General features: G+C 29.2%; 1 protein-coding gene across 1 annotated transcript in view; it reads right to left on the bottom strand.

The window, feature by feature from the left end:
* Positions 1 to 304: 304 nt before the first annotated feature.
* kibra (WW and C2 domain containing protein kibra) overlaps positions 305 to 14581 on the bottom strand; it is a 75145-nt gene continuing 60868 nt past the window's right edge. The window contains exons 2-9 of the mRNA XM_075292055.1: positions 8282 to 8583; positions 6342 to 8034; positions 6089 to 6269; positions 5644 to 6022; positions 4977 to 5300; positions 4785 to 4905; positions 4504 to 4713; positions 305 to 2535 (exon numbers count right to left, since the gene is read on the bottom strand). Of these exons, the coding sequence (XP_075148170.1) occupies positions 2094 to 2535; positions 4504 to 4713; positions 4785 to 4905; positions 4977 to 5300; positions 5644 to 6022; positions 6089 to 6269; positions 6342 to 8034; positions 8282 to 8583 (3652 nt within the window). The 3' untranslated portion in view covers positions 305 to 2093. The remainder of the gene's footprint in view (positions 2536 to 4503; positions 4714 to 4784; positions 4906 to 4976; positions 5301 to 5643; positions 6023 to 6088; positions 6270 to 6341; positions 8035 to 8281; positions 8584 to 14581) is intronic.

Here is a 14581-nt window from a genome sequence, read left to right as displayed (position 1 = left end):
TAATTTGGCTTCGTGATTCATTGCATTTTAATATGTCTTATAAGAAAAGTGTAATAGTGGTTCAAAAAAATTCCAAAATCTGGGAGAAACAATTAATCACATTTTTTTTGTATTGATTTAGAAAATGTGTTTGGTGGGTGAAGTGGATGGGTGGTACTATGCCAAAAAATTGGTTATAGCCCTAATATATATACTTTATGGGGTCTTATAGCAATATTTCGATGCGTTACAAACGAAATGACAAAGTTAATATACCCCCCATCCTATGGTGGAGGGTATAAAAATATAAAACACAAGTGTAATGTTTTAATTTGTTTACAGATTTTTGTTTATTGCACAATATACAATATACATTTGATTTTATTTTTGATTTGTTTATGGTTGATTCATTACAAATGACCACATATATATAATTATGCATGTAATTATTATAAATATAATATGAGTAAATTTTTTTCAAATTTTTAGGGATAATTCCTATATAAAATCATACATATATGTACTTGTCGTACAAGGAAGTTAAAATGACTCTCAATAACCCATATAGAATATTTATAGGTACGACGATGCCTAAGGAGAGTAACATTTTGTTTTCTTTTTTATTTCATAACAAATATAAACCATTGGTTCTTGTTTGTATTTAATAGCATTAAATAATTACTTAATATAAAAAAATAATAATAATATTAAAATGATATTCTTAAATAATTACAAAATAACAATATAATTAATTTTAGACTTCTTTTCCATTTGTTTTGGGAGGGGTGGGGGAGATGCAAGTATTTTTTCTGTACAAGTTTTATTTTATTTTTTAAAAACTAAAATAACAAATTTACATTAAAAAAAAAATAAACAATATGTTTTATGGGCTGGGAGCTTTTGGGGCTGGGGAGGGGAACAAATCTTTTGCATGACGGTCTAGGAGAATGTTTTCAATAGGGATTCTCTTAACAATAAAGAGTGCTTTATGTATGGATGTAGGTTTGTGTAATTAATGAAGAAATAATAAAAAAATAATACATTGGTTTTGATTTTATACATATGATATCGGTTTTATTGTGGGTTGTTTTTTTGTTTTGTTTTTTTTTTTTTTTTTTGGGAAATTAAAAATTCCAATAAATGAAAGCTCAACAAAAACGCAAGCTATATTCTGTTTTGTAAATCTGTTTTAGGCTTAAACTAAATTTATATAATCTAATAAACTAGTTGGCTTAAATATAAAATCCATATAGGTTTATATTATTTTGGGAAAGGGCGGGTATGGGTAAAGGTTTGCTATGTACATTTGTTTATCTTACAGCTATTATTTGTTGTTGTTTTTTGTTTTAATATATATTTATAATTTATTTTAATAAGTTATTTTCGTATAATTTGAAAAAAAAGTCTTAGGAATACAGATTTATATTCATTTGTTTTGGGGGGGTATGTGTGTATTTTTTTGTTTGTTTTGTAAATTTTCTTAAATTTTTGAGTTGAGTAAAAATATGCACAGTTTGGGAAGTAATAGTTTTCTAAAAGGGATTTGTTTTTAATTACATATGTAATTTACAATATTATCTTAACTAATTTATTTTATATAAGGCACAATTGTTTTGTTTCAATAGAAAAACATATTTTGCAGAGTTTACTTTTTTTCTTTTGTTGTGGACCCTCATATGGCTGCGGAAATAAATTTAAATTTTTACAAGTCCCGCTAGGTATGCCATTTTAAGTTTGTGTTATCTACATATCAAAAAAAAAATTACATGAGTTAGTATTAAAATAAATTAATATTTTTTTCTTTTACTATATTTAATGTTTTCTTTTTTTATTTTCTTTAGCTTTCAGCTTATATAATAATCTCTGGCTTTCTCTCTTTAAATAGTTGTAACATAGTAATAATCGTTCATCAGTTTGTTTTAAACTTTTTCTTAAGGCATATACAACATTACACTGATCTCTCTCTCGCTAGTAGTTAGAAGTAAAGGATTCAATACAAAATTATATTGATATTACACCAACAAAACCGCTTACAAAGAACATACGTCGTAGCAATTTGGATACAATTCCATGGTAATATTTGTTGTTAACGCTACCATTACTCCAAATGCTATTCAAACTTCAACACCATAGGTCCGGTCTACAACATAATCAAAACGTTGTTTATCTTCCGGATCCTGGTTGCTGGTGGTGGTTTCATGATCTTGATCTTTGGCGTTTTCAGTTTCTGGCTGTGTTGTTGTATTTGTTGTAGCAGCATTTGCCTTTGCTGTAGCATTTTTGATAGCAGCTTGCCTTCGACTACCGGCGCCACCACAGTGATTCTCATTGAGATTCTTATTTCTTATGCTACTGGCTACTAGAGCCGTATTAATGGCAATTGCTGTTTCAGCGGCATTATCATCGTCGTCATCATCATCGTAATCGATTTCGCCTTCTTCAAGTTCTTCACATTCTTCTTCGACTTCCTCAATGGGATCAGCTTCGGAGAGAATAAAATCTATAGGCAATTCGGGTACCGATAGACCTTTACGGGTGAAGAATGAAATTTTTTCCCTAAAACAAAAAATTTCAACAAAATTAGAAATGTAAAAAAACAAATTGGCTAAAATATTTTAAAACTATTCTGTGCTCAAACAAAACAAGTAAGGAAAGCCTAAAGACGGGCGGAGCCGTCTATATTATACCCTGCACCACTTTGAAGATCCACATTTTCGATACCATATCAAATCCGTCACAGTTGGCTACTTTATATAAATGTTTTTGTTCTCATATGCATACATTTAAATCTGACTCGATCTGGATAAAATTTGTTATTTGGGATGGAATAAAATATTAGTAAAAAATAGGGGAAACATTTAAATCTGAAGCAATTTTTTGGCGACTTTGCAAAAGTGTATTTATGATTTATTTGAATTTGAGTTATTTTTACAAGTTTTCGACTTAACAGTGGGGTTTTTACAAGTAAAATGTGGGTATTTTGGCCAATTTTGCCGAAATCAGAAGAACATATATATGTATGAGAGCTATATCTAGGTTTAGGTTTAGGTTAGGTGACAAGCCGATATATCAGGCTCACTTAGACTATTCAGTCCATTGTGATACCACATTGGTGAACTTCTCCCTTATCGCTGAGTGCTGTCCGATTCCATGTTAAGCTCAAGGACAAGGGGCCTCCTTTTTATAGCCGAGTCCGAACGGCGTTCCACATTGCTGTGAAACGACTTAGAGAAGCTTTGAAACCCTCAGAAATGTCACCAGCATTACTGAGGTGGGATAATCCACCGCTGAAAAACTATTTGGTGTTCGGTCGAAGCAGGAATCGAACCCACGACCTTGTGTATGCAAGGCGGGTATGCTAACCATTGCACCACGGTGGCTCCCGTGGTGCAATGGTTATATATATCTAAATCTAAACCGATTTCAACCAAATTCGGCATACACAGATAATGTTAATTCCCTGTTAATACTCCCTGTGCAAAATTTCACGTAAATCGGATTACAAATTTGACCTCTGCGGTTGAGTTACATACCATGCGTTAATGCGTCCGTTGATTGAAGAGTTGACATTAATTTATAATTCTAACAAAAGGTCGACCAAAATTCAAATAAAAACTAAGAGTTGATTTTCTCTTTGAAAGCAATAGTTTTGTTAAGAGTGCTTCAAACTGAAAAATATCAACCCTTCCATCAACGTACGGATTAACGCATGATATGTAACTCAACATTAAATCGGACGAACGATATATATGAGAGCTATATCTAAATCTGAACCGATTTCAATCGAATTTGGCATGTACAGGTATAATGTTAATTCTACTCCATGTGCAAAATTTCACTTAAATCGGATTACAAATTTGATCTCTGGGGTCACATGGGTGTAAATCGGACGAAATATATATATGGGAGCCAAAATTGGCATGTATATCGAGAACGTTAATTCTACTTCCTGTGCAACATTTAAAGCCTATCAGGAGAAAACTCTGGCTTATGGGGCCATATAAGTGCATATATATAGAAGCTATATCTAAATCTGTACCGATTTTTTTGAAAAATCAGAAGGGTTCTATTCTGACCCAAAACAGAAACTTATGCCAAATTTGAAGAAGGTTGGACTAAAAATGCGACCTAGATTTTGATCACAAAAATGTGTTCAAAGACGGACGGACGGACATGCCTAGATAGAGTCAGGGATCCATCCTAAACATTATTGCCAAAGACAACATCTGTCTATCTCGTCTTCTTCTGGGTGTTGCAAACATATGCACTAACTTATAATACCCTGCGCCACACTGTGGTATAATTAAAAAATGGCAAAAATTTGGTTGTTTCAGCAGAAAAAACAGTTTCCTCAAGTTTACTGTTCCGATGTTAATAGCAAACACTGACTGTTGTTTCCAGCGACTATCGAATAGTAATTCTTTTCTTAGATTTTTTGAATAAAAAGATTATACCTAAAGATCCTAAATATTTTTTTTGAAAAAGATGTCATTCATTGGATGAGCCTCAATTTTGTGTACTTACTTGAAAGACACTAAATCTGGACAGCCTTTGGGCACTTTTGTTTTGCGTAGCTTATAAATTTTCTTTGTTGTTTTCATTAATAATTTTTGCAGTTGTTTCTCTTCAGGACATTTTGAGGGATCCGCACGTTCAACTAAACGTTGGAATTCTTCATTTTCAATAGCCCAAGCTGCAATCAAAGGATCTTTATTATCGCGGGCCTTTTCCAAACTATAAAAATAAAATTAGAAAAAAGTAAAAATTAACACACGGCCTTTAACGAGTGGTATCGAAATACTTACGCATCCTTTAAATTTTGTAATTTTGAAATTTGATCATTAAGGAAATCTAATTTGCTATGTTGTGCCTGCAGGTCCAATTCTAAATCTAAACTGGTGCGTGGTATGTGGGTATGATTTAATTCTATAAGAAAAGACAAGACAAATTATTAAAATTTATATATACTGTAAAAATTCCATTTAAAAATTTCTTACTTGTGGCAGTTTTGGGAGCTTTGGTGTGGAATCTCAATGACCGCCTTTCAACGGCTCCACGATGGAAAGGATGAGGTGTGACCCCAAAGTGCATTGCAGAATCGGAATCACTACGATTTAAACGACATATGTAACGGCCTTTACCCACCGCCGCAGATGGTGTGAATGTTTGTGATCTTTTTACGGGTCTATCATCGACGGCTTGCTGAGCTTGTTGTGATCTTGATTTCTCGGGTGGAAATGCACATTCTGTATTGGTTTCTTTATCCACATATTCCTGCTTCATATTGTCCATATAGGCATCTAACATTTTCTTGGTGAAATCTGAAAAAGCAATATGTAAAGAAAAAAATTGTTTGAGATATTTTCAGTGGACAATAATCACATATTGGGTCATAAAGACTAACATTCTCAAAATTTTTGAAAATTCGGAATGTAGATTTTTCTAAATTTTTAAAGAGTTGAAAACCAGAAAATTTGACTTTTCCAAATTTTGAAAAGTTTAAAAATCGAAAAGTTAACTTTTCCAAATTTCAAGAGCTACAAAAGTCGTAATGTGGAAAGGTCGACTTTTTGATCCCTGATCTATATGGTATTAAATGTTTCGAATATTAAATTTTCGAGCTTCTCTTCGTCATCTTTTCGAGCTTCTCTTCATGACATTTACCTTCATCATCAACTTCATCGTCATCTTCATCATCATCTTCATCTTCGTCCTCATCCTCGCCATCATCTAAATCTAGATTTTCTCTTAGATCTTCGGCAATTTGTGCTTGCATTTCAAAGGGAGGAGCTTGATTACGTGTCAATGTAGACGTCTGCGAGGAAGTAATCGTGGACTCATCCGAAGATTCTTCTTTACTTGCAGTGGCATGTGTCGCACCTGTAGTCGCCGTATTGCTATGATGATTTGCAGCTGCAGCGGCACTTGTTGATGGCATATCTAGGGGTTCAAAGGTAGGCATGAATTTTGAACTTAACACATTGTACCACTTAAGTGTAGAATCATCTGGATTAAATTCAGCCATACTAATTTGGACAGTACCCTGTAAAAAAATAACATAATTTGTTGTAATCTTGTCTATTTAATAGAAGAATAATTTGGCTCTTACAATAATTTCCTCTTTTTGTCCCGTCATACTGACTACAGTGACATGTAAGCTTTTGGTGAAAAGTTTTCCCAATGATATGGGTACAGCAAAGGTGTCATTGAAAACTGGTTTCTGGAAATCCGACATGGCTTTGGTGCGTATTGATGTCAGCGAATTGGGTAATAAGGCAGCACGTAGATATCTGGAAAGAGAGAGAGAGAGAGAGAAATTGAAATACTTTTTCCTTTATTTTCCATTATTTTTTAACACTTACACTTGCGAGTTCTCCGTTGATGCTGACCATAAGGCTGATAAATTGTTGGCACGCTCCAATGATACCACCAGGACACCTTCCTTCTTTAGGTACTTCAATCCAATCTGGACTTGGGCCAATTCTTTGCGTGGCAAATGAGCCCTGGATGCCTCAAATACTCCCGAATCTCCCGCTACGGATTCATTACTTACGGCAGCCGATACAGATCGTGTGTTGGATGTTGATGATGAGCGACTTAACATCTCTTGTGGCAAATCTAATAAAGATGGTTTCTCCGATATGGGCGATAGGGGAGCACCCAGGTTAAGAGGAGCTGACATATTGAGCTTTTGTAGCCTAGCCTCTAGCATCATACAGTCCAATACCGCTGAATCTAAATCATAGGGATTTGTAGCCGACCTATTACCGGAATTTGGTTGCTGGTATAAAGATTGCAATACAGCTCCGGCATTGGCATATGTGGGCTCCTCTTTTAGTAAATGTTGTTGAGAGCCATTTTGTTCGGAGGCGGGATTGTATTTCATTGGGGATGCAGGTGGTGTCTCCATAGACAGACTACTGCGTGGAGATAAGGAGATTTCGGATGATGGCTGTTGCTGTAACGGGGGATGATGGCCCAGAACTTGATCGCTTCCAGGTTGCGGTAAAGCCTGAATAGCTTGTTGTTGCTGCTGCTGCTGCAGATGATGTTGTTGCTGGAATAGTCGTTGGGACCTGCGATGCAAATCCACTACATCTATTTGAGGATCAACAGCAAATGGATCCAGATATATGTCGGTAAAGCTGAGCGCACTTTTACTGCTTGCCGTTGAGAGTGAGCCCAAACTAGAGCCACTGCTTATGGAAAATGTACTTTCCGATGAGAACGATTTCAAACGTTCCTCTAGCATTTTGGTCGACTTTAAGGCCTCTTGTAGTTTATCCAAAAGCAATTGCTTCTCCTCATGAAAACGCAGGCGATTATTGATTTGTTGATTGGTAGCTTCATAAGCCTCTTTCAGGTCCTCTTCCAATTTTCTTCGCGTCTCCTGTATGATATGAATTTCTTCGGGTGTTCGCGATTTTAGTGAAATGCTATTCAATTCATTGAGCAACTTCTCTTTTTCTTGTATTAGTAATATACGATCTTTATCCGATTCCAATTGGCCGGGTTCAATGCGTTCCACATGATCGGCAAGCTGTTGCTGTAGTCGTCGTATATGTTTTCGCCATTCGGTATATTGCAGTTTTGTCTTGGCCATTTCAGCAAATCGGGCACCACTATTCATATTATCACCCGGCCCACAAAGATCTGTTTGTGAGGCCACACATACGCGATCAAAAGGCGAGGAAGCATTCAATAGTTCCGCATTCTCTTCATTGATTTGTTGACGACTTAATTCATTCTTAATCTGTACCAGACTACGTATTAACTCCTCGCGAACTTTTTCTCCCGACACCAATGACTTGTGAACCTTAAGCATTTCTTCACGTATCGCTTGAACTTCGGCAATGTCATAACAACCATTTTGTCTTGCATTGATTTTCTCACCCACCGAATAGAGGGTATTCATGCCACGTTGGGTATAGGATATGTCACTGGTAATATGATTGAGTTCATGTTTTAGTTGGCAGACACGCTCTTTGGCCAATTTTAAATCGGCTCTTAGTAATTCGGGATCATGTCGGCTCATGGATGAGGTAGAAGAGCATACTGTGAAATGAAAGAAAATGAATGTGGATTAAAATTTCGAAAGGGGAAAACTCCTAGAAGAGAATCAGGATTTAAATTTACTTTAGCAGAAATTTTGTCTACAACCGTATTTGGATGGTCGACTATTCAACTTTTTTTTTGGCAAAGTTGGAGACCATACAAATTTCCTTTTCGGGTGATAGTATAGATTTTTTTTATAATCTTCTTCTACAAAAGTACTTTAGATCCATCATTGTCCGATACTTACAACTACTTCTGCTGGCCGCCAATTTATTCAAATTATTATATTCCTCTTGGGCTATTAGCAATCTCTGTTGTTTAATATCGTACATCTCACGCTTATTTTCCAATTGATCTTGAGCGGCCGACAAATAATCACGTAACATTTGCTCTTGTACACTTTTCCATTCTTGGCGGGGATCTTCCAGTTGAGTGGTTTGGGCTATGTGATTGATATAATAACGACCAATATTCGGATCATAGGCCTCTTCCCAACCAATCGGGAGTTCATCACCGACACAATCTTCAAATGATTGGGGTTTGGTATATCTACAAAGAAAAGGAGGATAGAGAAATTCCCATTAAAAAAATGAAATAAAGGTTTAGAGAAGAAAAAAAAAATAATTAAAACATAAAAATATCACGAAAAATATTCAAAATATTTTTGTTTGCTGTATCCAAAAAGTATTTCCGGTTTTCGTTTTTATAAAATCGACGACAACGAAAGAAGAAGACGAAAAGTCATAACGAATAATATGTAGTTGTTTTTGTTGTCGTTGTAGTATGTCTGTTAGAGTTATCTCTTATTTAAAAATAACCAAACTTGTTCCAAAACTTATGAATAATTTAAATTATTTTTGAGTATGTCACTGATTAAAAAGCTATTCCAACAGCGGAAATGTTATTAAGTGAGAAGTGAAGAATGATGGCATCATCGTAGAGATTTTCGGAAAATGGAATTTCCAGAAAAAAAAAATTAAGAGGTCGTGTTGGCGCACGTTATTTGTTTGTATTCAACAAAAGTAAATAATAATCTATAAAAAATAAAAAATAAAATGTTTCCCTACATTGTCCTTCCGACCAAATGAGGATAGGGTTTAACATAGGGTCACGGTTGCCACTCGTGCCAAAAAAAATCTACCAAAATTCGAAGAAAATTTTACCAAAAATCTACCGAATTAAAAAAAAATATATTTCCATAGAAATTGTTGTTCAAATTTTATTTCTATAGAAAATTTTGTCAAAATATTATTTCTAGGGAACTTTTTTGTTAAACTTTTATTTCTATAAAAAATTTTCACAAAATTTTATTTCTATAAAAAATTGTATTTCTATGGAAATTTTTTGTCAAAGTTTTATTTCTATAAAAAATTTTATCAAGACTTTATTTCTATAAAAATTTTCTCAAAATTTTATTTCTATGGAAATTTTTTGTCAAAGTTTTATTTCTATAAAAAAATTTTCTCATGATTTTTTTTTATAAAAAATTTTCTCACCATTTTATTTCTATAAAAAAATTTTCTCAAATTTTTATTTCTATTAAAAAAACTTTCTCAAAATGTTATTTCTATGAAAAATTTAAAATTTTATTTCTATAGAAAATTTTGTTACAATTTTATTTCTATAGAAAATTTTGTTACAATTTTATTTCTATGGAATTTTTGTCAAACTTTTATTTTTATATAAAATTTTCTCAAAATTTCATTTCTCTAGAAAATTTTGTCAAAACTTTATTTCTGTAGAAAATTTTGTCAAAATTTTATTTCTATAGAAAATTTTATTTCTATAGAAAATTTTGTCAAAATTTTATTTCTAAAGAAAATTTTGTCAAGATTTTATTTCTATAGGAAATGTTGTCAAAATTTTATTTCTATAGGAAATGTTGTCAAAATTTTATTTCTATAGAAAATTTTGTCCAAATTTTATTTCTGTAGAAAATTTTGTCAAAACTTTATTTCTATAGAAAATTTTGTCAAAATTTTATTTCTATAGGAAATGTTGTCAAAATTTTATTTCTATAGAAAATTTTGTCAAAATTTTATTGCTATAGAAAATTTTGTCAAAATTTTATTGCTATAGAAAATTTTGTCAAAATTTTATTTCTATAGAAAATTTTGTCAAAATTTTATTTCTACAGAAAATTTTGTCAAAATTTTATTTCTATAGAAAATTTTGTCAAACTTTTATTTCTATATAAAATTTTCTGAAAATTTGATTCTGTTGAATATTTTCTCAAAATTTTATTTCTATAAAAAATTTGATTTCTATAGAAAATTTTGTCAAAATTTTATTGCTATAGAAAATTTTGTCAAAATTTTATTGCTATAGAAAATTTTGTCAAAATTTTATTTCTATAGAAAATTTTGTCAAAATTTTATTTCTACAGAAAATTTTGTCAAAATTTTATTTCTATAGAAAATTTTGTCAAACTTTTATTTCTATATAAAATTTTCTGAAAATTTGATTCTGTTGAATATTTTCTCAAAATTTTATTTCTATAAAAAATTTGTCAAAATTTTATTTCTATAATTTTTTTATTTCTATAAATCGAAATTTTATAATATGACTGACAACAATCCACTTTCAAAAGAAAGCAGATCTTCCATATCGAGACAAATTTTAATAATATTAAAAAACAATATTTTTTTTTTCACAATTTCTCACAGCTCATTTCACTAAAAACCTACATAAAACAACACAATACGAAAAAAAACTCCGATAAGATTAATTATTAAAATTCACTAAGGCCTCATAAAAATTCCTGACATTTCCTCTGTGCTCTGTGTAGAGCAACTAATGCTATTGTTTGAGGTTTATAAAATAAACGAACGTAAATATTTCAGTTGTTTTTTTTTTCGATTTACCTTCATTTTTTTCTCTCTAAAATTCAAACAGAAATTAAACATAACCATTGTTTTTATTGGTGTTTTTTGTGGTTTTATTTTGCAAAAAAAAACACAAGTTTAAATATTTGCCTAACATTTTTTCTATAACAGCCCCAGCGAGTTTATTTCGTGTCTGTTAAGCCTTTTTATGAATTTAATCATAAATTTTTGACAAAATATTTGCACTTTCGTATCAGAGAGATACATGAGAAACATTCCATACGAATTTCTTCACAATTGCTTGCTTGACTTGAATTAATGGTGTGACTGGTGTGGTGATGGTGTTGTGCTGGTGGAGAATATCATCAGGTAAAGTGGTTCAAATGTGTTTTGTTTTTAATTGAATTGGATGGTGGTGTGATGTTTTTCAATTAACTACTAAATAAAATTTATTGAGGGTACTGGTGCAAAGCTAAGTAATACTCTCAAGTGATTTGAAATTGGGTATTCATTTGGCAAAAAAAAAAAAATCACAAACAATTTGTGAAGATTCATTTATAAAAGAAGAAATCACGTTCAAACTCCAGGGAAAGAATTCCATGTATATATAGAAAAATTGACTACTATAACTATGAATGATGACTGCCATTAATTTATTTGCTGCTAAATTCCCTAGTGTGGTATAGGGTATAATAAACAATATATTATTTTTTTATTTGATTTTAATTTTTATTATCTTCTATTTTATTGCAGTTTTTATTTTTTCATGGCTTTTTATTATTTTGTAAAATAAATATTTTATATAATTTTAATGACGTTTTAATTTTATTAAAAATTTTAATTTAAAATCTATTAGTTTTTTCATGATTTTTTTATTATTACTTTTTAAAATAAATATTTTATAAAATTTTAATTTTTATGACCTTTTAATTTTTATTGCAATTTTTAATTTAAAATCTATAAGTTTTTATTATTATATTTTAAAATATTTTTCTTGTTCATTATAAATTATAATCAAAAAAAAAAAAAATATAAAAAATTATAGCAACACGTTCAAACTCCAGGAAGAGTATAGTAGTCAATTTTTCTATATATACATGAATATATAGAAAAATTGACTACTATTCTACAACTATGAATGACGACTGCTTTAGATCTGCTAATAATTTATTTGATGCTAAATTACCCAGTGTGGTATAGGGTATAATAAAAAAAAATATTAAATTATTTTTTATTTAATTTAATTTTTATTATCTTCTATTTTATTCCAGTTCTTCATTGTTTTCATGGGTTTTTATTATTTTTTTTTTTTTAAATAAATATTTAATATAATTTTAATTTTTATGGCCTTTTAATTTTATTGCATTATTTATTATTATTTTTTAAAATAAATATTTTATATATTTTTAATTGTTATGACCTTTTCATTTTATTGCAAATTTTAAATTAAAATCTATTAGTTTTTTTATGTTTTTTTTATTATTACTTTTTAAAATGAAAATTTAATTTTAATGACTTTTTAATTTTTATTGCAATTTTTAACTTAGCTTTTATTAATATATTTTAAAACATTTTTCTTGTTCATTATAAATTATAATCAACAATTTTTTATAAAAAATTATAGCAACACCTGTTTGTCTAAACATTGAAATAAAAAAATCTTTATATATAATTTTTTTAGTTCTTTTTTTTTGTTCCATTTTTTTGGTTTGGAACAAATCTTCATGTATCTTTAACTTAGCTTTTATTAATATATTTTAAAATATTTTTCTTGTTCATTATAAATTATAATCAACAATTTTTTATAAAAAATTATAGCAACACCTGTTTGTCTAAACATTGAAATAAAAAAATCTTTATATATAATTTTTTTAGTTCTTTTTTTTTGTTCCATTTTTTTGGTTTGGAACAAATCTTCATGTGGACCCTATTCCAAAACATTCGATATCATTGGAATACGTTTTTTTTGTTAATTTTTATTTTAAAATTTTTTTTCTATAGTTTGTGTTCTTTATTTTTAAAATAAATATTTTATATAATAATAATTTTATTGCAAATTTTAATTTAAAATCTATTAGTTTTTATTTTTATATTTTAAAATATTTTTCTTGCTCATTATAAATTATAATCAATAAAAAATATGGCAGTTTTTATAAAAAATTATAGCCACACCTTTTTGTCCAAACATTGAAATAAAAAATCTTTATATATAATTTTCTTTTTAGTTCTTAGAAACACTATCTTTAATCCATTGAAATTTTTTTGTTCCATTTTTTTTTTTTTGGTTTGGAACAAATCTCCATGTGGACCCAATTCCAAAACATTCGGTATCATTGCAATACGTTTTTTGTTTATTTTTATTTTACAATTTTTTTTCTACAGTTTGTGTTCTTTACTTTTTAAAATAAATATTTTATATCATTATAATTTTATTGCAAATTTTAATTTAAAATCTATTAGTTTTTATTTTTATATTTTAAAATATTTTTCTTGTTCATTATAAATTATAATCAATAAAAAATATGGCAATTTTTTATAAAAAATTATAGCAACACCTGTTTGTCTAAACATTGAAATAAAAAAATCTTTATATATAATTTTTTTAGTTCTTTTTTTTTTTTGGTTCCATTTTTTTGGTTTGGAACAAATCTCCATGTGGACCCTATTCCAAAACATTCGATATCATTTTTATTTCACAAATTATTTTCTATAGTTTGTGTTCTTTACTTTTTAAAATAAATATTTTATATAATTATAATTTTATTGCAAATTTTAATTTAAAATCTATTAGTTTTTATTTTTATATTTTAAAATATTTTTCATGCTCATTATATTTCAATATTACAAACATTGAAATAAAAAAATCTTTATATATATATTTTTTTAGTTCTTAGAAACACTATCTTTAATCCATTGAAATTTTTTTGTTCCATTTTTTTTGGTTTGGAACAAATCTCCATGTGGACCCTATTCCAAAACATTCGATATCATTGGAATACGTTTTTTTGTTAATTTTTATTTTACTAATTTTTTTTTAGCTTGTGTTCTTTACTTTTTAAAATAAATATTTTATATAATTTTAATTTTATTGCAAATTTTAATTTAAAATCTATTAGTTTTTATTTTTATATTTTAAAATATTTTTCTTGCTCATTATAAATTATAATCAATAAAAAATATGGCAGTTTTTTATAAAAAATTATAGCAACACCTGCTTGTCTAAACATTGAAATAAAAAATCTTTAGATATATGAAATTTTTTAGTTCTTAGAAGTACAATCTTTAATCCATCGACATTTTTTGTTGGTTTGGAACAAATCAGCAAGTGGACCCTATTTCAATACATTCGATACCATTGGTATACGTTTTTTGTTAATTTTTATTTTACTAATTTTTTTCTATAGTTTGTGTTCTTGTTCTTCAAAAACATTTCGTATATATTTTTGTTTTTTTTTTTTTTTGAATTTTTGAGGACAACATACATGTCTTCGCAGGGCCATAGATAACTAAAGCAAACAAAAATCATGTCACGTCTTTTATTCGCATAAATGACAAATACGCCGCATAGTCTCTGCTACATTGAGCCTTCAAAATTGTTCGGTTGAATGATTTATTTTCTTGTTAAAATCCATCCAACAAAAAATACATAATTAATCATAACTTAATGAATTGTAGCAAAAATATGAATATGGTTTTTTTCGTCTCATGGACTAAAATAAAAA

This window comes from Haematobia irritans, chromosome 1 (assembly GCF_050003625.1).
Source record: "Haematobia irritans isolate KBUSLIRL chromosome 1, ASM5000362v1, whole genome shotgun sequence".
Classification (NCBI taxonomy): Eukaryota; Metazoa; Arthropoda; class Insecta; order Diptera; family Muscidae; genus Haematobia; species Haematobia irritans.
Note: the sequence above shows the minus strand (reverse complement) of the source record. Positions and strands in the feature narration are given on the sequence as shown.